Source organism: Ogataea parapolymorpha, chromosome VI (genome assembly GCF_000187245.1).
Source record: "Ogataea parapolymorpha DL-1 chromosome VI, whole genome shotgun sequence".
Classification (NCBI taxonomy): Eukaryota; Fungi; Ascomycota; class Pichiomycetes; order Pichiales; family Pichiaceae; genus Ogataea; species Ogataea parapolymorpha.
The window spans coordinates 568,773-595,710 of NC_027861.1; the positions used below are offsets into that span (position 1 = coordinate 568,773).

At 45.3% G+C, this 26,938-nt stretch overlaps 14 protein-coding genes across 14 annotated transcripts; 5 read left to right on the plus strand and 9 right to left on the minus strand.

The window, feature by feature from the left end:
• Nucleotides 1–30: 30 nt before the first annotated feature.
• Nucleotides 31–804, minus strand: HPODL_01434 (uncharacterized protein; the record flags this gene model as incomplete). Its single annotated transcript, XM_014077943.1, has 3 exons — nt 31–496; nt 533–538; nt 770–804. 3 exons carry the CDS (start codon nt 802–804, stop codon nt 31–33), a joined length of 507 nt encoding a protein of 168 aa, XP_013933418.1.
• A 249-nt stretch (nt 805–1,053) lies between these two features.
• HPODL_01435 (60S ribosomal protein L15-B) lies at nt 1,054–1,668 on the plus strand (the record flags this gene model as incomplete). The annotated part of the gene is made up of 1 exon (XM_014077944.1): nt 1,054–1,668. The coding sequence occupies one exon, from the start codon at nt 1,054–1,056 to the stop codon at nt 1,666–1,668; it is 615 nt and encodes a 204-aa protein (XP_013933419.1).
• A 216-nt stretch (nt 1,669–1,884) lies between these two features.
• HPODL_01436 (bifunctional purine biosynthesis protein ADE17) lies at nt 1,885–3,666 on the plus strand (the record flags this gene model as incomplete). The annotated part of the gene is made up of 1 exon (XM_014077945.1): nt 1,885–3,666. One exon carries the CDS (start codon nt 1,885–1,887, stop codon nt 3,664–3,666), a length of 1,782 nt encoding a protein of 593 aa, XP_013933420.1.
• Nucleotides 3,667–3,822: 156 nt separating this feature from the next.
• HPODL_01437 (1,3-beta-glucan synthase component GSC2) lies at nt 3,823–9,471 on the minus strand (the record flags this gene model as incomplete). Its single annotated transcript, XM_014077946.1, has 1 exon — nt 3,823–9,471. The coding sequence occupies one exon, from the start codon at nt 9,469–9,471 to the stop codon at nt 3,823–3,825; it is 5,649 nt and encodes a 1,882-aa protein (XP_013933421.1).
• Nucleotides 9,472–10,411: 940 nt separating this feature from the next.
• HPODL_01438 (Nuclear cap-binding protein complex subunit 1) lies at nt 10,412–13,327 on the minus strand (the record flags this gene model as incomplete). Its single annotated transcript, XM_014077947.1, has 1 exon — nt 10,412–13,327. The coding sequence occupies one exon, from the start codon at nt 13,325–13,327 to the stop codon at nt 10,412–10,414; it is 2,916 nt and encodes a 971-aa protein (XP_013933422.1).
• A 117-nt stretch (nt 13,328–13,444) lies between these two features.
• HPODL_01439 (putative steroid-binding protein 3) lies at nt 13,445–18,016 on the minus strand (the record flags this gene model as incomplete). The annotated part of the gene is made up of 1 exon (XM_014077948.1): nt 13,445–18,016. The coding sequence occupies one exon, from the start codon at nt 18,014–18,016 to the stop codon at nt 13,445–13,447; it is 4,572 nt and encodes a 1,523-aa protein (XP_013933423.1).
• A 198-nt stretch (nt 18,017–18,214) lies between these two features.
• Nucleotides 18,215–18,639, minus strand: HPODL_05294 (uncharacterized protein; the record flags this gene model as incomplete). The annotated part of the gene is made up of 2 exons (XM_014077949.1): nt 18,215–18,510; nt 18,549–18,639. The coding sequence occupies 2 exons, from the start codon at nt 18,637–18,639 to the stop codon at nt 18,215–18,217; spliced, it is 387 nt and encodes a 128-aa protein (XP_013933424.1).
• A 397-nt stretch (nt 18,640–19,036) lies between these two features.
• HPODL_01440 (uncharacterized protein) lies at nt 19,037–19,684 on the plus strand (the record flags this gene model as incomplete). Its single annotated transcript, XM_014077950.1, has 1 exon — nt 19,037–19,684. The coding sequence occupies one exon, from the start codon at nt 19,037–19,039 to the stop codon at nt 19,682–19,684; it is 648 nt and encodes a 215-aa protein (XP_013933425.1).
• Nucleotides 19,685–20,173: 489 nt separating this feature from the next.
• HPODL_01441 (putative secreted protein) lies at nt 20,174–20,986 on the plus strand (the record flags this gene model as incomplete). The annotated part of the gene is made up of 1 exon (XM_014077951.1): nt 20,174–20,986. The coding sequence occupies one exon, from the start codon at nt 20,174–20,176 to the stop codon at nt 20,984–20,986; it is 813 nt and encodes a 270-aa protein (XP_013933426.1).
• Nucleotides 20,987–21,077: 91 nt separating this feature from the next.
• On the minus strand, nt 21,078–21,536 carry HPODL_01442 (Subunit beta1 of the nascent polypeptide-associated complex (NAC) involved in protein targeting; the record flags this gene model as incomplete). The annotated part of the gene is made up of 1 exon (XM_014077952.1): nt 21,078–21,536. The coding sequence occupies one exon, from the start codon at nt 21,534–21,536 to the stop codon at nt 21,078–21,080; it is 459 nt and encodes a 152-aa protein (XP_013933427.1).
• A 142-nt stretch (nt 21,537–21,678) lies between these two features.
• HPODL_01443 (Transcriptional regulator MET32) lies at nt 21,679–22,605 on the minus strand (the record flags this gene model as incomplete). Its single annotated transcript, XM_014077953.1, has 1 exon — nt 21,679–22,605. One exon carries the CDS (start codon nt 22,603–22,605, stop codon nt 21,679–21,681), a length of 927 nt encoding a protein of 308 aa, XP_013933428.1.
• Nucleotides 22,606–22,830: 225 nt separating this feature from the next.
• Nucleotides 22,831–24,117, minus strand: HPODL_01444 (Adenylosuccinate synthetase; the record flags this gene model as incomplete). Its single annotated transcript, XM_014077954.1, has 1 exon — nt 22,831–24,117. The coding sequence occupies one exon, from the start codon at nt 24,115–24,117 to the stop codon at nt 22,831–22,833; it is 1,287 nt and encodes a 428-aa protein (XP_013933429.1).
• A 260-nt stretch (nt 24,118–24,377) lies between these two features.
• Nucleotides 24,378–24,723, minus strand: HPODL_05295 (uncharacterized protein; the record flags this gene model as incomplete). The annotated part of the gene is made up of 4 exons (XM_014077955.1): nt 24,378–24,471; nt 24,507–24,575; nt 24,616–24,656; nt 24,700–24,723. 4 exons carry the CDS (start codon nt 24,721–24,723, stop codon nt 24,378–24,380), a joined length of 228 nt encoding a protein of 75 aa, XP_013933430.1.
• Nucleotides 24,724–25,230: 507 nt separating this feature from the next.
• On the plus strand, nt 25,231–26,937 carry HPODL_01445 (ATP-dependent RNA helicase HAS1; the record flags this gene model as incomplete). Its single annotated transcript, XM_014077956.1, has 1 exon — nt 25,231–26,937. One exon carries the CDS (start codon nt 25,231–25,233, stop codon nt 26,935–26,937), a length of 1,707 nt encoding a protein of 568 aa, XP_013933431.1.
• Nucleotide 26,938: the final 1 nt, after the last annotated feature.

Here is a 26,938-nt window from a genome sequence, read left to right on the forward strand (position 1 = left end):
TATTCGCCGTATACGCAATCTCAGTTACGTTTATTTCTTCTGCTTGACATAAGAGATGAAGAGACCGTCTAGAACAGCAAAGGTGGCTGCTATTCCGCCAGCCAATGCCTTGTTCTCTCTTTTACTGATCCATTTGTTGAAAATCTCAGGGTCAGTTGAAAGAGCAAAAACAGCTCCTGCTGTTCCAACAAGGGCAAGGAAGAGCTGAGAGGTGGTGACCGGGTTTTGTTTCACTGTCTCCACGCTGGTTGTGTAGAGGCTGCTGGCAGTACCCACAGCAGAATTGTAAGCCCTCTTGAAATACTCCTTGATCTTGGCCTCTCTCTCTGGCAAGTCATCCTTGAAATCATCCACCTTCTTAGAAAGGTTGTTGGAAACCTCGTCAATCTTCGATTTGGTTTGATGAGCCAAGGAATCCAGCTCCTTTTCAGTCTTGTCAGCAGACTTGTTCACCTTCTTCTGAACATCGTTGGCAGTGGCTTTAGTTTCTTGAGACCTAAATTGGTTAGTAAGTTGGTTTTGTTTAACTTACATTTTACTAGTGGTGGGTATAAAGTGTGGACAGGTTATTAATTGCTAGCAGGTTCCTATCGTATCATTTTCGGGCTGTGCACTATTTAAATTGCTGCTGCAAGCTTAATTGCTATTGGGGCAGGACGAAAGGAATGAAGGTTTGTGCGCGAAAATGAAATCCAACGCTTGAAATCTTCAGTTGCCCATGCTTCCTTGCACAGGATAGTTATGAGGTATATGAGCAAGGGGGAGCAACAGAGGTCGTTGGGGGTCGTCAGATAAAGGGCCCAAAAGAGATAAGATCACAAGATTCGTCACGTGCCAAAAAGTCGTGTGATGGGGCACTTTGAAGATTGTTTACGCGTAAGACAGCACATCCGTACACAGGGTTCTGGAAGGGGTTGGGACTGGGGTATTTTTTTTTGGCAAGCTGGTGTGTCACGTGATCTTATACTCTGAGCCAAACCCTCAGGAAGTTGATTTTTTTTCACCAAAATTTTTCAACTTCAATAAACTCAAACCAAAACCAATTAATCAACCATGGGTGCCTACAAATATCTCGAGGAGTTGCAAAGAAAGAAGCAATCTGATGTCATGAGATTCCTTCTCAGAATCAGATGCTGGGAGTACAGACAGAAGACTGTGATCCACAGAGCTTCCAGACCATCCAGACCAGACAAGGCTAGAAGACTTGGATACAAGGCCAAGCAGGGCTTCGTCATCTTCAGAATTAGAGTCAGAAGAGGTGGCAGAAAGAGGCCTGTTCCAAAGGGTGCTACTTACGGTAAGCCAACCAACCAGGGTGTCAACCAATTGAAGTACCAAAAGGCTCTCAGATCTACTGCTGAGGAGAGAGTTGGAAGAAAGGCCGCCAACTTGAGAGTTTTGAACTCCTACTGGGTCAACGAGGATTCCACTTACAAGTACTACGAGGTTATTTGTGTTGACCCTCAACACAAGGCCATCAGAAGAGACCCAAGATACAACTGGATCTGTAACCCTGTCCACAAACACAGAGAGGCTAGAGGTCTTACTGCCACTGGAAAGAAATCCAGAGGTATTGCCAAGGGTCACTTGTTCAACAAGACCAGAAAGGGAAGAAGACACACCTGGAAGCAACACAACACCTTGTCTTTGTGGAGATACAGAAAATAAGCTGGGTGTTAAAGCCGCTGTTAGGGCTTTGTTCGTATCTATATTTCGAAGTAACTTAATCGAATAAAGTGTTGACAACTTGATAATTATAGTAAAATTGAAATGACGTTTAATTTGTCTGCTCCCGCTAATTTTTTTCCAGCTCATGATCAATTTAATTTACCAAATTTACAGGAATTCGATTGAGAAACTGTCTAATTAATTTTATAATTAATCATGAGCAAGTCGAGCAAATCCAAAATTGCCATTCTCTCTGTTTACGACAAGACAGGTCTTCTGGATCTTGCCAAAGGTCTTGTCCAAGCTGATGTGAGACTTCTCGCATCTGGAGGAACCGCCAAATTGCTCAGGGAATCTGGTTTCCCTGTGGAAGACGTCTCCAGTATTACTCATGCTCCTGAGATGCTGGGAGGACGTGTGAAAACTCTTCATCCAGCTGTCCATGGTGGTATTCTTGCCAGAAAGAACGAATCTGACGAAAAAGATCTTGCTGAACAAAACATTGACATGGTGGACTTTGTCGTCTGTAATTTGTACCCCTTCAAGGAGACTGTTGCTAAAATCAACGTGACCATCGATGAGGCGGTTGAGGAAATTGACATTGGTGGTGTCACTCTGCTGAGAGCTGCAGCCAAGAACCATTCCAGAGTGACCATTCTGTCGGATCCTAAGGATTACTCCAAGTTTTTGGAAGAGCTGGCGACTAAGGGTGATGTTTCTCCTGAGGCTAGACAAATCTTTGCTCTGAAGGCATTCGAACATACCGCTGATTACGACAGTGCAATCTCCGATTTCTTCAGAAAAAGGTACTCGGAGGGTGTTTCCCAACTGCCTTTGAGATACGGTGCCAATCCTCACCAAAAGCCAGCACAGGCTTTCGTTACTGAAGGAGAACTTCCTTTCAAAGTCTTGAGTGGCTCTCCAGGCTACATCAACTTGCTGGACGCATTGAACTCTTGGCCTTTGGTCAAGGAGTTGTCTGCCTCCTTGAACCTTCCAGCCGCCGCTTCGTTTAAGCATGTTTCTCCAGCTGGTGCTGCGGTTGGTCTTCCATTGTCGGATTTGGAGAAAAAGATCTACTTTGTTAGTGAGATAGAGAATCTCTCTCCGTTGGCCAATGCATACGCTAGAGCCAGAGGTGCTGACAGGATGTCTTCTTTCGGTGACTTCATTGCGCTCTCCAACATTGTCGATGTTCCAACTGCATCCATCATTTCCAAAGAAGTCAGTGATGGAGTGATTGCTCCAGGATACGAGCCGGCTGCTCTGGAGATCTTAAAGAAGAAGAAGGGAGGCAAGTATTGTGTCTTGCAAATTGATCCAAACTACACCCCAAAGACTACCGAATCTAGACAGGTTTACGGTATCACTCTGCAACAGAAGAGAAACGATGCAATCATCAACTCTTCTTCGTTCAAGGACTTTGTCTCTAAGAACACTGCCTTGACAGAGCAGGCCTCGATTGACCTTACTGTTGCTACCATTGCTCTGAAATACACACAATCTAACTCTGTTTGTTACGCAAAGAATGGTATGGTTATCGGTTTGGGAGCCGGACAACAGTCCAGAATTCACTGTACTAGACTGGCTGGTGACAAGGCAGACAACTGGTGGTTGAGACACCACCCAAGGGTTCTAGGCTTCAAATGGGCTAAGGGTGTCAAGAGACCAGACAAGTCGAACGCTATTGATTTATTTGTCACTGGTCAAATCCCAACGGAGGAACCAGAAAAGAGTGAGTACGAATCTAAATTCGAGGAAGTCCCTACTCCACTTACCGCCCAAGAAAGACAAGAGTGGCTCAAGAAACTGACAGACGTGTCCCTTTCCTCGGACGCCTTCTTCCCATTCCCAGATAACATCCACAGGGCTGCCAGATCTGGAGTGAAATACGTTGCTGCTCCAACTGGCTCTGTTATGGACAGAGCTGTTTTTGATGCTGCTGACTCTCACGAGATGGTGTACGTGGAAAACCCGATCAGATTGTTCCACCATTAAACACGTTTAATACTGTTACTGCTATAGTACTGTTATGATAACTGTATCTCAAAATATAACCAAACGCAGATATATATAATTTTCAGGATGGATCCAAAAAGTCCAACTAGTGTACACTTTGCTATGTCTTGTACTCTTTATTCAATGACGCTTCACTCATGCTTTGGTAGACCAGGTGGCCAAAGAGGTGGTGGTTGTCCAGTGGTGAGTTAATCCACTGGTGCCGAATCCGGTGTCGTTGTTGTCCTGGTGTCTTGGTTGGAACAGGCCATCAGCAAACTCCGGCAAGGTTCCAATTTGTTTCTCGATATCGACAGTCTTCAAAGATCCAACTGCGGCTGGTGCAGCAATCAAAACAATGAAGATGATGAAAATACCAAAGTACAAGACAGAGTATTTTCTCACCATTCTCTTTCTCAATCTAGCTTGTTTGAGAGAGTAGATTGGCGGTCTGATCTGTCTGCTTGGCTTCAACCAGAAGAGCATCAAAGAGTGCCATCTATCGATCAGAGGAATGCAGAGAATTGGGAATTGTAAGAACAAAATCACATGTCCCAAAACAAAATCACCAGCAAAGTGAGACATCTCAATGATCTTAGCGCAGAACTCTCTAGATGGCTGAGTCCATGCTGACCATCCGAGTCCAGAACCGTACCACTTTCCAGTCCAGAAGGCGACGTTGGCGTGGTCGCTCTTGAACTCTCTAGTCAAGAACAACAAAGTCATAAATTTGAAGATCAATCTTTGGACATAGATCATGGTGATCAATCCGATCAGCATTCTGCCAAAGTGGAATCCTTCCAAAACCCACATGACAATGAAGAAGACAAGATTGACCACAACTGCAATTCCGTGAGAAACGGCAGCCATGACAGCACCTGTCTTCTTGCAGCACAATCCAAGCATTGGACCTGCACAGCAAGACAAACCCAAACAACCAAACAAGACACCAATGTCAATGACAATTGGGGCCAACGAGCAAATGACCAATCTCAACACAGAGTTAACTGGCTCGGCATCAACCACACCGGTTTGAGCGTTCATGAAAGTGTAAGCAACGAAACAACCCGCAGTGTAGATCAGACATGGCAAAGTATCAGAGAAAAAGACGTTGGATCTGTGAGCTCTTGCAGCATCACCAGCAGCCTTCTCGGAGTCATCACCGATGACCTTTCTCTTGAAACCGGTCACTCTAGATCTAGTCAATCTAATGTATCCAATCCAAGAGTTTCTGTGCCATTTGGTATTACCTCTGGACAACCATCTGATGAAGTCTCTGTAGTCAATAAAGTAGTCCTCCCAGGAGAATTGATGTGGGTTGAACACGAATGGAGAAAACATTAAGGCAACAATGGAAATCCAGAACCAAAGAAGAGCAGCTTGCCAGTGTGCAACTGTTCCGAACAGCAACATAATCATACATCTAGCACCAACGTAAATGGTGGAGTCGGCAAATCTGGCGTACAACACAGAGAATGGAATTCTAGCAGTCGCAAAACCTCTTCCAGTGGAGATGTATCTAGCACCACCAACGCAAATATCGTTCAACAGAGAAGAAGAGTAGATTTGAGCGACGAACACCTCGAACAATGGAGAAAGAGACAGGAAGTGTCTACCAAATCTGTAGGCACACTTCCACACACCTCTCTCGATCAATTCTTGAACAAGCAATGGAACAAAGGCAATGAAGAAAACAATGAAAATCGACAATGTGTAACGTCTAATCCAGTCAATGGACGGCATCAGTTGGTAACATCCCAACGGATATTGAATGTCAGTAATTGGCTTGTTTCTGTCGTAGAGACATAGAATAGATTCATGAGAGAGAGAGGTCAGGTTGACTAAAGTCAACATGAACAACTGAAGAGACAATTGAATAAATAAGTTGTTGATGTGGAAACCCAAGTGAGCATAATAGAAAGAAAGGAATCTGTCCAAAGGAAGCTGGGTACCCAAGTAGTAGTATTCTCTGGAGAGCATTTGTTCACCCATTCCAGCACCAATTTTGGTTGTGAAGTTCAAGATAGAACCAAAACCAAGATCTCTTCCCTTACCACACTGGTAGTATTCACAGTGCTTAATTCTACCACCTCTGCACATGGCGACCATACCTGCGTAGATATCTTCGTTCAAGTGCAGACCTTTCTGAGCTTTGGAAACACCACCCCTAGTAGTCATGTAGACAGCATTCAAAAAGTCAGGGTGACCATAGTGCAATTTGGCACCGATTTGAGCTAGCGTTCTTGCGAACAGGGTACCAAAGGTTTGCTCCTTACCAGCAGCCACGTCACCAAGAATACCAGAGTTTTCAGAGAAAATGTACTCTCTGGCACCGACAATTGCAACAGGGTGATGGATCTTGCTGATTTCAGATTTCAAGCCAGGAGCGTAAGGGTTGACCTGTTCGACATTCAACTCCTCGAACTCAGCGAGAACGGATCTGATTTTCAGACACTCCTCCAAATAGTTGTCCTGGTTGGCATCAATCAATTGCAAGTATTCACCTCTAGTGAAAATGATAGCATGGTTTTGGTTATCAGACTTACCGTCTCCCAAAATTGGGTTTCCGGAAAGCTGAACTCTGAACTTAGGTCTTCTTCTACCATTCTCCATAATTTCACAGTGTCCGTCAATCAAAGCAGAGAAGATTCTTGGTTCATCTCCCTCATTGAGAGGTGGTTCTTCATCCAAGTATGCGATTTGCAAATCTGGGTAAGCACGAAGCAAGAACTCGGCATTTTCAAGCTCTTCCGGCTTGAATTTCGTCAAACGTTGCATAGAAACAACAAACTTGAACTTTCTTCTAGCCATTCTTTCAAGCTCTCTCTCCAATCCTTCAGCATTACCACCAAACATTTGAACAATCTCAGGGTTTTCAACACGGTAGAGAAGCTTGATAGCCCTGGAGTAGTTCATGAAACCGGAAACAGTTCTGTACAAGGTTTGTGATCTCAAAGAAGCCCAAATTCTGGTTCTCAGAGTGTACTCTGGAGCAGCAGACTTGAAACCAATGCAGTAGAATGGCAAGTCATCAATTTCGTTCTTCATGTTGTCCTCATCCTTCTCCTCACCGTTCTCAAATGCAGCTGTTTCCTCAGCCAAGATCTTGGTGTCCTTAACGAAACAATCCCACTCGATTGGATGAAGCTGTTTCAGGTATTCAAGCAAGGTGACTCTGGAAAACTGATCATCCTCTCTAATGATTTCTCTCAAAGAGAGCAAGATCTTTTCGGAGTAGTGAGGGGTGAAAACAGTAAAGGTAGGCATGTTATCCACAGGCAATGGTTCAGGAATAGGTGTGGCCAAAGATTGAGCAAAGAAAGAGATACGTCTTTCTGCTTCAGAGTTTCTTGGGAAGAACTCCGTCTCGAAGTTGTTATCATCTTGAGAAACAAAGAATGTTGGTGCTCTCAATGTGCGCTTGCCCTCGATTTCAGATGGAACCTGGTGGTAAAGCAGTTTTTGAACGTGATCAATCGCCAGCAAATGCTCTCTGTACATCGAGATAACAATGGCATTCCAGACTTGGGAAATTAGAACCTTTGGCTTGTACTTAATTTCCATGTCAGTGGTAGCCAAAACCTTAGAGTAGATTCTCTTCGGCAGTCTGGTAAAGATGTTTCTCCAAGGTGTCAAAATGGAAATACCCAGGTAAAAAGATCTTCCGACAGAAAACAAACAGTTGACCAGAATGTACCACATGTAAGTATCCAAGAAGAACAACACCAAATCGGTAGCCATCATCAGGCCCAAAGTGATTCTAGCCTGTTGTTTGCAAACCACATTGCCGTACCATTTTTCTCCATGACACCTCATAGTCATAGTGGACAAGTTTCTGATTGGATCTCTCAAAGACAAAATCAGGAAGAAATAAGATTCGGTGTATTTGGCGAGGAAAACCAAAAACCACAGGAACCAAGAGAGGTACATGTCCAATCCCTCCAAACGAGAGAAAGAGGCGGTGAAAGTTTGTGATGCCACGTACTTTCTTGTGGATTTCTTCATGTATGATGTGAACAAACCTCCTAGAGGCATGACAGACAAAAACACAATCGTGGCAATAGCAATGAAGAAAGCAACAATGGAAACAACTTCTGCGGCTCTCGACTTGGTCTGCAAACCTGCCCATGCAAACACGAAAACAACAGGAGCAAGGTTAATTGCCAGGATCAAAATCAAGAAACCGAGTCTTCTAGACAAATGCTGAGCACCCGCCCAGGCTCTAGGGACAAACATCCACTCGAATATCGTGGCCAAGATGTTGATACCAACTGCAACAGTACCACCCAGAGCAGCAGAAGCCCATCTAGAAGAAGCAAGCGGTTGATTGTTGAGCACTTGGACGTAGTTGTGCGTGTAGAAAGTTGGAGCGTTGTAAGCCACATACATCCAGAAAACAGAAATGTGTAAAACCCAGATACGGTTGAAGTTGGTGATAATGTGCAACCAGGTTCTGACTTCCTTATAAGTTTTGAAGAAAACGTGGCTCCATTCGATTTCACCCAATTTAAAGTATCTCTCCTCGGCTGGGAAGTCGACCAATCTGGTGCCGTCCTCCAGAACAATTCTGGAAATACCTTCTGGGTACCAGAAAAGCTGGTTGACATCATCATAGCCAATGATGCTGTTGTGGTCCTTTTCACGCTTGACATAGCGGCCATCAACAACCTCATAAACTTGAGCTCTGATGAAGCGGTAAAGTGGGGTAATGACTCTGTTGAGGTAGTCACCTTCTGGAACAGGATCAGCTCTTTGTCTGCATGCTTCCGAGTTCAAGTAATCTTGAGCACATTTGTAAATGAAGCACAAACACTCTGAAGTGAACCTGACCTGGTTCGCCTCACCCCACAGCAAAAGCCACAAAGCGATCTGTCTAACGCGTTCCAAAGGAGCCATTGCGTTCATTTTTGCTTTCCATCTGTAATCGGCGGCTTCCAAAGAGTTGTCACCTTCCAACTCACTCAAAGTTCTCTCTGTATCCTCACCGTTCTCTTCCACAGCTTTTCTTGCCTTCTTGGACTTCTTCTTGGCCTTTCTGGCTTTTCTAGAAAGTTTACCAAGAGCCATATTACGGAATCCAACTTCATCGTCCAGATCCAGCTGAGCAGCGAAATACCATTTCTTGTAGTTGGCAGTGTCACCACCAATGTAGTCAGCGTGCAAAGAAAGCAAAGCTTGGGCAGGTGACATTCTAGAAGCTCTGGAGTCCAGCATTGTCATAAAGTAGTCGAAAACGTTTCTCATGGAGTCTCTTTGGAAACCAAACTTGTTGGTGAGGTCAATAAAAATGTCCTCGATCTGTTCGATAGTGACCGGAGCTTGATTGTCGGCAGTCCATGCGGGATATGGATCGGTGGGCAAAGCGACTATTCCTGATTGGTCGTAAGGGCCTGCACCATAAACAGGGGTAGAGGCACCCGATGATCTTGGTCCACCATAGCTCATTTGAGACGGAGTGTATTGAGTTCCGTATCCATCGTAAGGGGTGCCTGGAGCACCACCTGGACCGTAGCTAAAATCAGAGTAAGCTTCCGGATCACGCGAACCAGGTTGATCATAGTATCCTTGCTGGTTCAAATTAGGATCGGAAACATATTGTTGATCATAGCCTTGCTGATAGTAAGCGTCCTGCTGATCGTAGCCTTGTGCGTAACCTTGGTAGTAAGGGTCTTGTGGATCATAGTATTCCTGTTGACCTGTTTGACCGAAGGCATCTTCGGATTGGCTATAATTCTCGTTGTAATAGCCACCCTGTCCTTGGTTGACCCTATTCGGGTCATGATAGGTGTTATCGTTATACGACATCCCTATTTACTAAAGAAGGTTAGTATGATGATTTTGTATCTAAATTTCAGCTGAAACAGGGACCTGTGCACGGGCTATTTTTAATTGTGCCGGTGAATTTTCCCTTTGATCTGCGCGAATCTGCGGTGTACAAATTTTTCTGTTGCTCGGTACATAATATTTGCGGGCCGACAGATATATATTGGCACTGTGGAAACTTGTGTCCGTACTATGTTGATCGGAACTCGCAGCAAACACCGAAATTATCGCGGGATCAAACTTTCTGCTGAAATAGTGGGCGAACTTACCTCTTAAGTAAACGAATGAATATCTAATCAGTGTAACTCTAAGGGGTTCTCTGTGCGCGCTCGAATATACAACTTTATAACCCAGTTATATATGGAGCTTGCGTAGTGATAGTGCTTGGTTCGAGATTAACACCCAGAGAGATAGTCAAAGAGTTAACAGCTTTAAAAAAAAACAAAAAGGTAAAACAGGACAAATCCAAGGTGGATCCTGTGCCAGATCCAAAACAAAATGTACTGCGCCACATCCAGGTGTTTTATGGTTTTTCTGTCGCGGTAGAAAAATTTAGGTGGACGTGGCGCAACTACGCGGGCTAGCCGAAAGGGTGTGTGAAATTCTATATTTAGACGTGGCAACTCCCCGGCTACATCCACCAATTACATGGCATTTATCTCATTTCAACACTTTCTACATCAAAGATCGTTTCTTTGCCTCCGCCCTGTCATCTCGAATCCCGGCCTGGCTACTAAAAATAGCCAAGCCTCGATTTTTTTTTCAGTATAAAGCTTGCATCACGTGTTACCCGGTGTTTTTTTCAGGGGATGGAATTGCAGCGTGTCTGTTTTTCCTTCCTCCTTTATTGTAAAATTCTCAACACCGCGTTTTTGCAGCAGTTTATTGTTCGTACATTAAATTCCAACTATTACTAACGGGACTAGTAGGCCGATGTGCAAATGCCGTTAACAATTGCCGCAACATATTTTCTAGCCACCTCAGACCGCACTCCGCCTTCAATCTTGTCGCCAAGCTGTTCGAAATTAGTTAGGCTAGCGAATTTGCGTGCTTTTGAGCGCATTATTTCAAAGCACCCGTGCAGACCCCAGCGTAATTCTGTGTCTTGATCTGCGCTTTCCTCTGTCTCCACCGTGCCTAAGATCATTTCCTCGCGGTCGTCGCCCAGCTTTTCGATCAAAAGGTCGATATGCTCGATGATCTTGCTGTAAAAGGTCTGTAACAAATCTTTTGCCTCGGCCTCTGATGCAGAACTTGTCACCATCCGGTCGAAAAGCTCACTAGCATAAACCTGGCTAATCATAGTCAAGCTCTCATTGTTAGCGAAAAACGAGTCCACCAGCTGCGTAGCAGAAATAAATCCCTTATTTTTGATTCTTTCCAAGATCAGGTAGCCAATTCTTGGTTCGTTATTCCACAGACGAAGAACGCCGTCAATCAGCCATTTTTGACGTTCGGCCACTTCTTCCGCCTTAAGTAGTGGGAACTGGTCATTTTCCAAATCCTCATGTTCTCCTTCTGCTGCGGGAAGACCAAGCACCTTGCGTAGCTTTGCACCACAAAGCTCCAAAGCACCACTTTCCACCACGGATAGCGAACGCGAACCTATGATACATGTGGATTGGATCACGAGTGTCACAATGTAGCAGTCAATGTTTCCGATAAGATACTCTTCCGCTCCTGGATGTTCAGAAGATTCTTTGGCTATTTGTTCTTTTAGGAGCACAATCAAATCGTTGAATTGTTGCAACGACTCTCCTTCCTGAATGTTGGTGTAAATACTGTGACAGAGCTCGTGGTACGGATGCTCCTCGTTGTTGAACAGATACTGGTCCACAATATGGTAGATTTCGGCATTTCCTGCATCCTCAGTGATCGCCTCTATATTTTCCTCCGCCGCATAATTTGCCTCGTAAGCAGACTCTGCAAGCTTCGTTCCGAACAGTTTGCTGTCAAAGTTGATCACTTGCCTCTTATCCCAGAGTGAGAGCCGCAAGAACCGGTGGAATTCTGGGGGCAAAGTGGCCTTAATCGTTCGAGGAGTGCTGAGTCGTATTTCTCTACCGATAATGTTTCGGAACAGATAAATTGTTGGATGGTAGAATAGCTTGTCCAAAGTATTGAGATCATCAACCCATTCTGTCCATTGCCAGTCGAAACCAAAATTGCTGAGTTGGGCAGTCATCCAGAGAACAAATCTCTCCCGAAGCTCAAAGTCCAGATATTTGAAGTTGGAGTAGAAAAACCGAATAGCAGTACCTAGAACTTTGGCAAAAGTCACTTTATCTTCCGAGTCAGGTGCGCGTCTCACATTCGCCCAATCTCTTCCGCATGTGTCTGCCAGAAGCATTTGGTAGTACACAGAGGGGGTAGGTGCCTCTGGAAGATGGAACATAAGGTCTAGCACGGCTTCGGTGACCACCTGCTCCATCTTCCACGTCGACGTGTAGCCCTGATCAAATTCCTGCTGGACATAGGTTGCAGATTGAATCATGGAAGCTTTGATTTGTGGATCGAGTTCCTCGTTATTTTCCAAGCTGCTAATTAAATCCACACCCGAGTTGAGATTATTGAGGATCGTGAGTTTGTCGATTGAAGAGTTAGGTTTAGAGAACAGTTTCTCGTTGAAAAACACATTCAATGACAGAATTTGTCTCGAAACAGTAACACGGTTGAACTCCATGTTCTGAACAATGTCCTGAGTCACGTCCCTTAAAATTATAGAGAGGTAGGAGTCGACCGGAGGAACCGTATCGAAACCAGTGACCGAAGGCAAGAAGCATTCCAAGACATAGCGCGGATACTTCCAAAGAGAATCGATATTGCCCTGTAAATCGTACGAAGCCCAATACTCACTGGATGGAATGTTAAATTGCTGGAACTGGTGTCTCTCAACGTCCTCCGGCTCGTGAGACTTGATTATTTGGTGTAGGTCGACCAAAAATGGAAGCTCTTTGTCGACCGCTTCCAGTGCAGGAAGAATCAGTTTCACAGGCTCCTTGGCCTCGTATGGTCTGTTAGGAGACTTGAAATGTCTGTAGGTCGTCTGGCTCTCCTCAGAAACATCCACAAGTTTGAATTTGCGTGCGATTTCAAGTACACGGTCCCAAAAGCCCTCATCTTTCTGCACCGCAAAGTGATATGGAACAGATACTAGCACGTTGAAATACAGCAGCTGAGCCACGGCAACACGCTGGGCTGACTTTTCTTGTATCTCGACGGCCAGCTCCAGCAATTGCTCGTAGGTCTTCGTGATTGGATCATCAGAGACCATCATTGGGCTCAGTACAGCCACCAGACGCAAAATAAGCTTGAGCCTGGTAATCACGCCGCACTCGCTCGATTCCAACACGTCGTCGCTAGCAACTTTAATGTGTTCAAAAAGGCTCTGAACCTGTGAATGCAAGTACTCCAAAACATACTGACCGGCCTTCGGGTTTTTAAAATTCGTCAGCTGGACGAGTGCACCAACAATGAACACTTTTTGGGGCTGTTCAACGGTCAATGCCAGTAAGAATTCCAGCAGCGAGTTGCGCAAAAAATCATCCGTGTCAATCTCCTGAGCAATCGAATTGGACACGTTCTCCAGGTCGAGCGACAGCTGTTGAGGATATTCGCCTATTTTTCCAATCTCGGCGCAGATATTTTTGGCCAACTCAACCTCCCGTGGTAACAAGGCCCGTCTAGGCCTCTTGGTCCACGAATCTGATTGTTGATACGCCCCTGAAGGCACTTCTGGTAATGGTCTTCCAGGTAACTCAGAAGATGCTGCCAACGAGGGCTCATATCCCTCATCATCAGAAACGCTTCTCTTGCGCTTATGCGGAGGCTCTTCCATATTTATAATAAATTTGAATAGTTAGTATACAAATGAAAAATTCAATTTTTTATTTGTCGTATCTTCTTCTATTCGTACTGTCTTAACAATATACATACATGATCATAAACCAGCTCGTCACTCATCAGCCGCAATCTGTCCGTATCTTTGAATATACCGTTCGTTTGTCAAAGTTAGCTTCTCGACCTTGGCCTCCAAGGTACGAATTCTCTCTGCGCATATTCTTAGATCCATCTCTTTTTGAGCTTTCACGTTCTTGAGGGCCTCACGCAACTCTTCTTTCTGAGACTCAAGCTCTGCAATGTTGCCCTTCGAGCTCAGTTGGCTCCTCAAATGCAACTTTTCAGACTTGAGCTGCTCAATCTCTTTCAAAAGGGAGTCGTAAGTAGCCGCAGAAACTGAATTCTCAGCCACCTCCAGCTGGTTTTTCAATTTCGGAATGGTCGTGCCAATTAACTCCTTGTTTTCACTGCTCAACTTTTCTAGCCTCTTTTTGAGCTCGCTATTTTCTTGCTCCATCATTTCGTACTTCGATTTGTTCAAATTGTTTTCTTCAGTCAGCTTGAACACTTTGTAGCCCATGTCTGAGTTATTGTACACCTTATTCTTGAGATCCGCAACATCGAATCCTTTATTATACTGCTGGGCAAGGAACTCCTCCACAGCAAACCTCTTGCGTCTTTCATCCGCCAGTTGCTGCGTAAGACTTGCAATCTTTGACTCTTCGGACACCACGTCTCCCTCAATCGGGATATTGTTCACTTCCAATTTGCGCTGAAGTCTGATCTCTCTGGATATGCTATCGGCCAGCTCGCTGGAAACAATTTGAAGCTCGTTGAACAATTCCTGATTCGAATTAAAAAGCTCCAATTGTTCTGGTTTGAAGACTGCAGTTTGGCTTGTCGATTGATCTGTTTGCTGTGAAACAGGCGTCATCTGCCTATCTCTTGCGTCAAGATTTGAGCTAGGGGGCGCTAGTGATCTCTCCTTGGCAGCCTGGTAAGCATACTGAGACGATTTGATATTCGATGGTTGATCCTGATGCTGGCTCTCGTTGCTCGTCATATGCTGATAAGTGGCAAGTTCAGGATATTCTCCCAAAGAAATCTTTCCTGTTTTTCCTGATTCTGGAGATGTGAAGTTGAAATCCTCCTCTTCCTTACTCCGAGGAGGCGTTGCCAATTTCCCATTCATCTGCTCCGTACCCGAAGGTCCACTAGGTCGAGTTTGTTTGACAAATGCCTGCTCCTCTTCGACATCCACGGTCATGCTTGAGTTCGCAAGAGGGGTGGCCTTTTCAAAATCAGTACTGGTGTTGAATCCATTGATGTCATCCAAACTCGTATTTTGAGTGAAACTCTGCTCATCAAGATCCATGTCAATAATTCTACTCAACCTGTAGTCATTCTCCTCATTAGCCAAGTTTAATGTCAATCTATAGTTCATGAGCGAATCCGAAGGAGTGATAGGAGTTTTAGGCAGCTTCTTGTTCTTGAAAGTGGAATCAGAATCTTTTGAAGGTAGATTAATTGTGAGTCCATGGTAATTGTGAGCATAACCGCTATTTTGAACAGAGGTCGTTGAAGAACCTATTACTTTGTATGAGTTATCACCCTGATTCGAAGCATTCGTATGGCCGTCCTCATCGCGCTTCCTTCGGGAAATCTTCTTCAGGAAGTGCTTAGCATTAGGCAGCTTTGGGCTGTTTCCAGCAGAAACTGGTCTTGAGAATGCTTCTCTGAATCCCATAAATGGCGATTTTTTTGTTGTCTCAAGCTCCGGGGATTTGTTGGCTGCGGGTGGTTGAGGAGGTGGCTTTCTTGAGCGAACCTTTGACGACGCTGATGAATTGTTGGACGTGAGGCCCAAGTCGCTACCATCTTTTTTCTCCTCACTCCTGTGCTCCGTAGGTTGTCGCTTTTTCGAATACTCTTCATTCTCAACAGGCAACAGCATTGATTTGTAATGTCTAACCGTGGGAACAGAATGCTCTTGATGGACTTCGATTTCCTCTTGTGCTTTGGCAAGGGGCACAGGGTCTTCTGGAACATGCGGAATCTCGGCAACCGTTGATTTTTGCGTCTCATATCCATACATTAAACCGGGGTCTTCTTTGTGACCACCAGGATCTCTTGGCGGAACAATTCGATCTTGCGTTGAATATGAACTATCATCGGATCTATCTTCGCCATCTGGTGCCTTATTGTCCTCGGTTGAAATGTCTTTCATAACCGGACTGATGGTATCTGAACTACTGGCAGAGTTAAGTTTGTCCGCACTCATTAAAGCGCTTGTAGTTCGGACTGAGTCATTGTCGAGATCCCTGATTTCGGAGAAGTTTTCTTTTGGAATGAAATCTGACCTAACAGAATTGAATCCTTGGTCCTTCACCTTGTTTTCAGTGTCATCATCAGTGATTACTGTGTGGTCCGGAGTTTTCGAAATTGAATCGAAAGAAGAGCTGTCACCCTGCTCCATCACATTTTGAGGGGCTTCAAAATCATTGAGAGTTGAATACGAATTGTTCTTGCTTGTATCGTAATCATCCATATCATTAATGACCTTTGGTTGTTCCAGGTCTTGTTCATTCTCATCAATTGGCAGTTCTGTAGCGGTTGTGAAAACATCTTGCTGGGTTTTGCTGGTATTAGCAAGCTGATACACCTGAGAACTAGCAACGCGTTGCTTTTCGGGACTCTCATGCGACGATGTCACCGAGTACATAGACGAATCCGGCTCACCTCCTGATGTTGATCCAGCTTTCTCAGAATGATACGACGCTTGTCTTGTTTCCCTATCATGCTCACTACGATTATGCGTAGAAGTTGAGAAAACCGATCTCAATGACGACCGAGCACCAGCGTCAACATAGGTCCGGGAATCATTGGAATGGCGTTGAGACGACGGTGTTTCAAGAAGCTTTGCCGTGTCTACTCCGACTGGCTCCTCCTTCGCGTTCTTTTTCTCTAGTGGTTCTTGGCCGCTTGGCAGCTCTTTGATAAGTTCTGTTTCTTGATAAACTGGACCCTCGTCATGTTCATCGTCACTGTCAGCAAACACATATCTATTGAGCTTTCCTCTGTTGTTCTTTTTCGCAGGCTGGAACGGTTCTGGAGCAGGTGCGTCGCTTGGCAAGTATTCAAAAGTTGTTGCTTGAACCTGAGTAGTCTCACTGGTCGGCCTGACCTCTCCTTCCTCCTGTGAATTTGAAACAACTTCTGCAGGCGTACCTTCATACTCATGTTGTGATTGTTGGATATGTGAATTACTTGCACGGTTTATGGAACCGATAGGACGAGACGATGTATCTCCTTCCAATGCTTTCTCTTGAATTTGAGGTTCGGCTGCAGTATATTGCTGTGCAGATTGCCTATTTTGCATTGGAATATACGTTGCATTTTGATCAACTGGTGGGATGGCTTGCGCTGCGCCTGAGAAGGCTGGCAAGGTTTGCGATTCGAAAGCGCCGATAGGCTGCATCGGTCCGGGCATGCTGTAGTTGAGCGTCATAGGATGTTCTTGCTGGGGTATATTTTGTTGGGCGACTGGCTGAGGGTGTCTCAGTGTCGGAGGCTGTTGCGAGTAAGGACTTGGGGCGCGTTGTTGCCCTAGTGGGCCTCCTGGACCTGGACGCATCATCTGAGGTGGAATATGCATGTTCTGGCTGCTTTGAGGATACTCGAGGCCAACATTTGGAGCAGCTGGATTTGGACCCACCTTTCCGTTGTAATTTGTGGGCTGAGGAGCGATGCCTTGTGGAGCTCTGTACGGCGAGTTTGAAAATCTCGAGGTCATCGACATGGCTTTCGGAGGATTGCCGTTGCTTGGATCAGGGCCACCAAATTGGTTATTAAATGGTGGAGGCCTCGTCTGCATGGACATTGCCCTTGGATCATATCCCATTCTGGGGCCAGGACCCATGTATCCTGGACCTGCTGATTGCATGGACATCGTTCTCGGGTACCGCATCATGCCTGCCTCCAGACTCATTGCCCGCGGAGGACCCTTGTTTGCATTTGCCAACTGTGCAGCTACCATTTTCTTCTGTGCGGTCATTTGCTTACGGTACTGCACATTTGACAATTGGCCGTTGGGAGCTCTTGGTCTGCTGGATAACGTGGGGATATAAGGCTGAGTGTCTAAAGCAGATGAGCCGTTGCCGTATCTTCCACCCCCTCTTATATGCTGCAGGTCATCAAAAGAGACGGTGCTCGCCGAGGCTTCGACTTCCACGTCTCCGTCCGCGTCTCCATTTCCATCGTCATCGTCATCATCTTTTCCGAACTTCATTCCTCGCTTGAAAAACTTGTTCACTGAGCTGGAAGAGTTCGACACAAGCGAGCTTCTTCTCGAATGTGACGCTCCCTCGCCAAACACCTTCGGAGGAGCCATATTAGCCGGCCGGCCATAATAGTCTACTTGAGGTTGCATGGGCATGGACATATCGTGTCGCTGATATGGAACTTGATATGCTCCCGGATGAGGTTTCTGGTATCCCTGGTAGTTTGGTGGAGGGTAGTATGGTCCCGGCTGGCTACCATAATGGAGTCTGTTGTTATTAGGCAACGGGGCCTCTTTCCGAACATCTATGAAAGCACTCTCGCCCAATGCCCGACTCATGCTGCTCCTAGGCACCCCATCCACAACATTTTGGGGCCTGCGGTTGTTGACGAGCATAGCCTGTTCCATTTTGCACTTGAAAAACGAGGGCTCGTGCAAAATAAAACTTTTTTGAATCAAAACAAAATTGACTTAGTCCTGTTATTTACTTTACTACCCCTTGAATTACAAGCACGGTGCACGACTTTTCTGTCGGTGTAAAGATTTATATAAACATTCTCATCTGAAACATTATAAATAAGTAGCTCCTGGGTCCACCCCAATACCCTAAATCTCCTTCTTTACCGGCAGATCGCTCACACGGCCCACAATATTATACCTGTTGCTGAAAAATGTGAACCAGTCATCCAGGACCTTCAATTGTTTCTCCGTCAAAGTGGAATAGTCCCAGCTTATATCGGGTGATGTATCCTCGGGCTTCAAAGAGCTCTTCCCAAGAGCTCGTGACGCGTCTTTGCCAACAAAAACATGGTAACCCTTACCAACACCATAGGCAGCATGGTTATGCGAGACATCGAACACGGTGCCTTTGATGGCTATGTACATCTTCTCCGTTTGCTCACCTTTTTGTTAGCGATCACAATGCGTTCGCAAAACTCACCGTCACACTTCGCAAGTTCAGCCATTGTTATGGGATCATCCCGTGGTGGAGCCAAGTCCACGGGCGTCTTTGGCATGAATTTCTTGCTCATGAGATATAATTAAATCTAGAAATTTATATTAGTAATGGCTGAGCTAATAGTTTAGGCTGAGCAGGTCTCGCAGCGTGTATACAAGGTCTATTTCTCTTTTTTGGTGTCTTCCTGCTTCTTGGTCTGCTGTTCCTTTCCTTGTTTCTCCAATTTGATCTTCTCTTTCGCTATTTCTCCAATGAACCACGTCACGGATCCCCATAATAGAAGCGAGATCACCAACAAATTAACAAAGTGAACAGACCGGCTGAGGAAGATCATCACCAACAGCGAAACGACCAAGCATACAAAAGACGCGTGGGTCGCTTTCACAAGTGTGGGCGTTGCTCCCGGCTGGAAAACCGAGTCCCAAAGATCGACAACAAAAGACGACATTATTAAATAATTTTCGTAGAAAATGTCCTTTTTGCAGTCTCCACCGAGTTTGACTAAATTGCAGACAGCCAGTGCTCAAAAGCTTGCTCAAGTGTCGGATTTCCCGCTCGATTATAACATTTTTCTTTTTAAGGAGATCAAGCATGCGCGAGAGAGGGATGTCCAGGAAATGATTGATTTCCGTCTTGATCTATTTGACAGCATTCCGCAGGACCACAGCTCGTTGATCTTTCGAGGACTTGAGAAGAAGCCAGACGGAAACTATGAGCTTACTCCTACGACGACGTCAAGATTACATGACCGTCTGCTTGAGCTTCTGATATTAGAGAGACACAGAAGAGATATATTGCAAATGAGCAAAATTGCTGGCAAAAATATACAGGCAGTGGAGTTGGCTGATCCAAACCTATATGAAATCAAATCTCCAATCTACCAGCAATTGCTCTGTACAAAAGACCAGTACCAAACAAGCTTCAAGCGGTTTGCAATGTTGCAGAATATCGAGTACGATTTCGAGAACCGGCTAGATGGGTCCGACGTCAGCAGCGACGATGATCTGGTGCAGCAGTTTTGTACGCAAGATGTTATTGAGGTGGATCCACAGAATCTCGATGAGCTCCGACTTGCTCAAATTTTGATTCCGCTGGCTTCAAAAGCTATTTTCGGATGAAAAGGAACAGCGTTTTCTAGGCAGAACACTCGCGTAGAAGACAACGTATGCTTTAATTCCAGCTTGGGGAAACTCGAGTCAAGGAAGGAATTTCATTCCTGTTGTCAATGCACAATATTGTGCTTCTTGATTGAACATAAAAATCATATATGGCGTTATATCCACTACTGAAACGGAATTTTTCTCTGTATTGCTAAAAGCGCCATCCAGGTTGTTACCAGGGTCTTCAGCAGGAAGTTCTTGGGATTTGCACGTCTGGCTTCCAACAGGCACGATCTGGGAATTTACTCATCAATAAAAAATTCTGTTACGGGTGGTTGCAGAAAAAAAAAATATGGTGGCTCCCCATGAGATCCAGACCAACCAAATAGGTAGATGGCACACAGCACATAGTTTCCAGCAGCCCAGAATAGAAGTGCAGAAACTTTTCAATTGAGTATATATTCAAAGGCCAGACAACAATGTCAACCTTAAACTTAATTACACATAATGTTGGGATACAAGATTTTGGCTGCTGCTACTTTCCTGCTGGCTCTTGCTCCAGCTAGGCCTGTTGGTGACGATTGGCAATCGGAGACAACCAGTACTGCCTACGTGACAGTCACTGCTCCAAAACATCCTTCGTCCACCCATTCCTCCGACAACGAGGTGGGTAGCACCACCAAGACCTCGGACTGCGAGGAGTCTAGCTCGACTCCCGTCACCTCGCATAGCAGCTCTCTCACCTCTATTGTTACGGTGCCTTCCTCGCACAGCTCTGTAATTACAAGCACCAGCTCAGAGCCTCCAACCACGTGGACCACGGTCATTACCACGGGAGGATCCACGGTCACCACCGGATGTGTGATCACGACACAGACATTTGAGGAGTTTACCACAGTCTTTACCACTTACTGTCCGCTGCCATCAACAACGACTCACTCCATTGAGACACCGTCCTCTGTTCCTCCTCACTCATCCGTGGTTCCACCACCTGCCTCATCGTCCATCCTGTCCGAGAGCAGCCCAGCAGTTCCGGTTGTCTCCTCTAGTTATCCTCCTCCATTCTCTGTGACGTCAGGAACCTCGACATCAGTTATCACGACCGTGACGCCGGTTTCTTCAACTAAAGTCGTCTCTTCCTGGTCCGGATCACCACCTGTCTTTACTGCTGTCCCAGGTAACAGCACTTCTATTCACACTTTGCCAAGTGGGTCTTCAGTTGCTATCGAGACCAACCTACACGCCGGTGCCGCGGGCCTCAACGTCGGCTTGCAGTCGACCTACGCTTTCGTCCTTGCCTTGATGGTGGCCTTTGCTTGATTAGATAATTACTAGCACCTTCTTTGTATGTATTCCGGAATATTTGCCAGTGCAATAATAATGGTAGTCATACATTCATTATGTATCTGCTCTACTCAACATCATTCTCGAAAGTCTCGCCCTCAGTCAGCTCTGGAACGTCCTCCTCCTCTTTGGCTGCAGGAGCAGCGCCAGCTTGGCTTCCTTGGAATTGCTCAGCAAGCTTTTGCAACATGCTGAGGTTCTCGGCACCCAATTGCGGCAAAATGTTTGGTATTAACTCTGGCAAAGTTTTCTCCTGAGCGAAACCGCTGAAAGTGTAGGTGTTGTAGGCAGCAGCAGCCTGAACACCGACTCTGTTGAAATGCAAGACCTTGCCGTCCTCCTTGAAGAAGTTGGCCTCCTCGATACCGGTCAAAACCTCAGCGTTCAACTTTTTGAGGGTGTTTTGTAGCTGGGTGTCATCGGCCTCGGCACTCTTGTTGACCTTCTTTGCCTTGATTCTCTGTCCACCGACCTTCTTGGCGGAGGCCTTTTGCAACTTTGCGAGCTTTTCTGGGTCAATTGGCATTTTGATTCAGCTGTCTTGGTACGAATTTTTCATTTTTTTTTCCAAATCGACATTTTTCGACGAGCTGACAAGCGGTTACGCAGCCCTGAAAGAAATCGCAATTACTAAAGCTCTACTTTTGAATTGAATACTATACACAGGCTCACTCTGAATCGCTCAAGTTCTCCTCATTAAGCTTCGACAATAAACGCTCCCTGTTGCGCTTGCATGTCAGCGTGTCTATGTGTCGTTTCAATGCGTCTTTGCGAGCAAACCCTTTCTGACACTGCGGGCAGATGTTCGGAGGCACCTCCAAGTGGATTTTCTCGTGTCTTTTGAGGTCCGACGAGCGCTTGAACGTCATGGAGCATGTTCCGCAAACATGACTTTTTGGCTGTGGCTCGGGAGTTGTCGCCGTAGAGTGGTTGGAATTCGGAACCCGTTCGTTTTCCCTAGTGTTTTGAGCCGTCCCCAGGAATCCGAGTCCCTGAAGCAGCGGCAGTTGTTGTGGATGCGTAGATGACGAGTTAGGTGACTGTGATGACCCGTTCGTAGACATCGCTCCGGAGAGCTTTTGCAGTAGCTCCTGCTGTGCCACAGGGTCCATGCTCTTGATGCTGGCAGCTAGTTGGCTTATAAGTTCTGTATTCTGTGATTCTGCTTGTTGCGCGTACAAAGAGGATCCCACCTGACCGTTATGGTATTGTTGTTGGCGTTTGAAAACATCTTGGTCTAAGTGAGGGAACATCTCCGAGCTGCGACTTCCTCTCGGTTCCATCTCTGCAGCCGACGGGAACTCGCGTTGGCCAATCAGCCCGTTTGCCTGCGCACCCAAATACTCTCTCGCGATAGGAAGACCCCCGTGTGGCGAGTGTGCATATTGAAGCCTGTTCAAGATGTCTCGGATGGTAGGGTCTATGCGATACTGATGCTTCTTGACCACTTCATTGGCAAGTTTGAAAAACTCTAAATCTTCATCTGTCATGGGCTCGACAGGGAACCTGATGGCCCTGTTGGGCGACACCTTCGGCTTTGATGAGTTGATTAACTCGATCAGGAATCGCTGAATATCTGATGACTGATTGCTCATGGTAGTACCATTCTATAACGAAATGAAGGAAACCGGCTCGATCAAGGAAAATTTTAGCTAAAGAGTTGGGACAACAAACATAACTAAGGCTAATCTGCTGGTGGTTTAATCGTGGCTGTTACGATTGAGCAATTCCAACTATCTCTATTATGTGTCATCACGTGACTGGAAGCAAAAAAATTAGTTTTCGTATATCAATTCTCTAGACAGCGTTTAGATTCCCCTTTACGAACGTTTCTCCAGCATGCTATCTCTACCTGGACCAGTTCCAACCCACTGGACAGGAACTCCCAAGAAGTCCTCGATGAACTTAAGATACTTCTTGGCATTCTCAGGTAGGGCGTCGTAGGTCTTAACAGTGGTGATGTCCTGGTTCCAGCCCGGGAAAGTGACATAGTCAACATCCACTTTCTCCAGAACGTACAAGTCTTCGGGGAACGATTCGAGCTTTTTGCCCTTGTAGCTGTATCCAACAGCAACTTTGATCTCCTTGAAAGTGTCCAAAACGTCGAGCTTGGTAATGTTCAAGGAAGTGTATCCGTTGATGAGACACGAGTACTTGACCACAACAAGATCCAGCCATCCGCATCTTCTCTTCCGTCCAGTCGTCACTCCGTACTCGTGACCAATATCCTGCAGCTTCTCGCCGACCTCATTCAATTGTTCGGTAGGAAATGGTCCTTCACCGACTCTGGTGGTGTAGGCCTTAACCACACCGTAAATGTTCTTGATGCTCTGAGGAGGAATACCAAGTCCTGTCAGCACACCCCCGATGCCGGTATTGGAAGACGTCACATAAGGATAGGTTCCAAAGTCAATGTCCAACATCAAAGCGTTCGCACCCTCGATAAGGATCTTTTTCTTTTTTTCCAGGGCCTCGTGCATGAACTGGACCGAGTCCACCACGAAGGGCTTGATTTTTTCACGCAGATCCTTGTATTTGGCAATCTCTGCTTCGACATCAAAGTCAAACTCGCCATATCTTTTGAAACGAGTATCCACGAGTCTTCTCAATCTAGTTTCGAACTCGTTCCACGAATTTGGCTCGTCACTAACAAGATGGTGAACTCTAATACCAGATCTGGACACTTTCGTGGCATACGTTGGCCCGATTCCTTTACCAGTGGTACCAATGGATTTCTTATTGGTGGACAGCTCCGCCTCTCTAAGTTTATCAACACGTTGGTGGAAGTCGAACACCAAGTGCGCTCTAGAAGATAAGAAGAGACGGTTTTTGCAGTCGAGACCTTGCTCCTCGATCTTGCTCAGCTCCTCGAAAAATGAAGGGATGTGCACAACAACACCAGATCCAACCAGGTTGACACACTTCGGATTCACAAGTCCGGATGGGAGCATGTGAAAGTCGTACTTCTTGTCTCCAACAACGATGGTGTGGCCGGCGTTGTTTCCTCCTTGGCATCTGGCACAAACCTCGATGTCGTCACAGAGGATATCCACTAATTTTCCTTTTCCTTCATCACCCCACTGGGCACCTAGTACGACGTCAGCCATTTAATATTTGAACAGAAGATGAATCTGTTAAACCAAAAAAAAATTTCCCGGAGAGTAATACGTATTTAAATGTGAGAACGGTGCCGGCGATCGCCGCGGGGAAACAGTTCGCGAAGAGTCACATTTAATTTAATTAATCTAGTCAAGTCAACATTTCTTATGATTATGTAAAATACGTATAGCCAAAGAACAATAACACCGAAATAGTGTTACAAAACATACTTGAGCCGCAGGGGCTCTAATCAAAAGTTATTTAAGTCTTATTGCGTGTGAACTTGTTGATCTTCCTCGACAGTAGCAACGTTCTCGTTCTTGTGCAGAAGGGAGTCAACATGGAGCGATGGCAATTTGACACTGTATGTTAGTTAGATATCATCTTTCTTACTTACGAGAAGCCCTTGATCAATGAATACTCATGCTGAATTTCGCCTCCCACAGCTTTGATACCTTCCTTGAACCTTGTATTGTTAGTTGGAAAAAAAGCACGATACTACTTACTTAGCAACTGCTGGATCTGAGCAATTCTCCTTGAGAGTGACCTGACTGGTTAGTTTGGATGTCAATTATGTCAATTGTACGTACAATAAAAGTTTTCTTTTCAGACATTATAGATTGAAGGGCAATATGGAGCTGCTTTATTATTTATATAAGTTGATCGAAAAGAGTTATCTTGCTATTTGTGGCGCAGGTGGCTGATGAGGTACGACGCAAATATTGTCATAATATCTAATCTAATGAGCTGGAAAAAGTTCCCGTCCAACGCTGCTCAAAAAGGGAAACGGTGTATTTACATCGAAGCCAACAGTAATATAGCTAAATCTCAAAGCATACGACGCCTGGTTGCAAAAAAGCTGATTTTATATTCCCACTGATTTTAAATTTGAAAACAGTTTTGACGTCAAAAGAGCAAATTTGTTGTGAGTTGTACACTTAGACTTATTTTCCGATTCAAGGTTCATATTATCAGCTTGATGTTTGCACATGCCACAGTTTGTCTAAACTGCTCGAATCTACTTATATCTACTTATCTGGTATTTCTACAAGTTGATCTGCTACCATTACCTAAGCATGCATGAAATAAAAATTTTTTTAGCTAGAAAACTTTTGATCTAGATGGCTAAACGTTCTCACGGAAAGGTGGCTAAGAACCCGCAACAGTCCAAAAGACAACGCGTGGAGAAAGAGGAAATCGAGGAAAACACTGATTCTCTTGTTACTGAGATCAATAACGAGTATAATGATGTTGAAGCGCTTCTAGAGAAAGACAGCGAAAGCGAGAAGGAAGAGGACGAGAAGGAAAACGCGCACAGCAGTGAGTCTGGGGAAGAGGAAGAAGAGGAAGAACAAGAAGAGGAAGAGGAAGAAGAAGAAGAGGAAGAAGAAGGAGAAGAAGAAAGAGAGGAAGAATCTGATCGTTCTGACAGACTACAAATCAAAGAAAACCCTGAAGATTTTGCCGATCTTCATCTGTCTGAGCCAACTATGAAGGGAATTCAAGACATGGGATTCACAAAGATGACTGAAGTTCAAGCCAGAACCATTCCACCACTTCTGGCCGGAAAAGACGTGCTTGGAGCTGCCAAGACAGGTTCCGGTAAGACTCTGGCTTTTTTGATTCCTGCCATTGAGTTGTTGTACTCGCTCAAGTTCAAGCCTCGTAACGGAGCGGGCGCCATTGTCATTACACCAACTAGAGAGTTGGCTCTCCAGATTTTTGGTGTTGCTCGTGAACTAATGGCACACCACTCTCAGACTCTAGGAATTCTTATTGGTGGTGCAAATAGACGTCAAGAAGCTGAAAAATTAGCAAAAGGTGTGAACTTGATCATTGCCACTCCAGGAAGATTGCTGGACCACTTGCAAAATACGAAGGGATTTATTTTCAAGAACTTGAAGACATTGATTATAGACGAAGCAGACAGAATCCTGGAAATTGGATTTGAGGATGAAATGAAGCAAATAGTGAAGATCTTACCTAACGAAAAAAGGCAATCCATGCTGTTTTCTGCAACGCAGACAACTAAGGTTGAGGATCTGGCTAGAGTGTCTCTTAACAAGGCACCTTTATACATCAACGTTCACCAAGATAGAGAGACTTCAACTGCCGATGGGCTGGAACAGGGATACGTCGTTTGCGACAGCGACAAACGGTTCCTGCTCTTGTTCTCATTCCTCAAGCGGAACCTCAAGAAGAAGGTTATTGTTTTCCTGTCGTCTTGTAACTGTGTGAAATATTACAGTGAGCTTCTGAATTATATTGATTTACCAGTTTTGGATCTCCACGGGAAGCAGAAGCAGCAAAAGCGCACTAACACGTTCTTTGAGTTTTGCAACGCCAAACAGGGAATTTTGATCTGTACGGATGTGGCTGCTAGAGGTCTTGATATTCCAGAGGTCGACTGGATCATTCAATTCGATCCACCTGATGATCCTCGTGATTACATCCATCGTGTTGGTCGGACTGCTAGAGGAAGCAAAGGAAAGGGTAAATCGCTGATGTTTTTGACTCCTTCAGAGCTAGGATTCCTGAGATATCTGAAAGCTGCCAAAGTTCCTCTCAATGAGTACGAGTTCCCAGCCAACAAAATTGCCAACGTGCAATCTCAATTGGAGCAGCTTGTCAAGAACAACTACTGGCTCCACCAATCTGCTAAAGATGGGTACCGAGCATATTTACAGGCATATGCGTCTCACCATCTAAAGACGGTGTATCAGGTTGACAAGCTAGACTTGGTGAAAGTTGGCAAATCGTTTGGATTTCCGGTTCCTCCAAAAGTGAATATAACTATCGGCTCGAGTCTTTCCAAAAAAAAGAAATGAA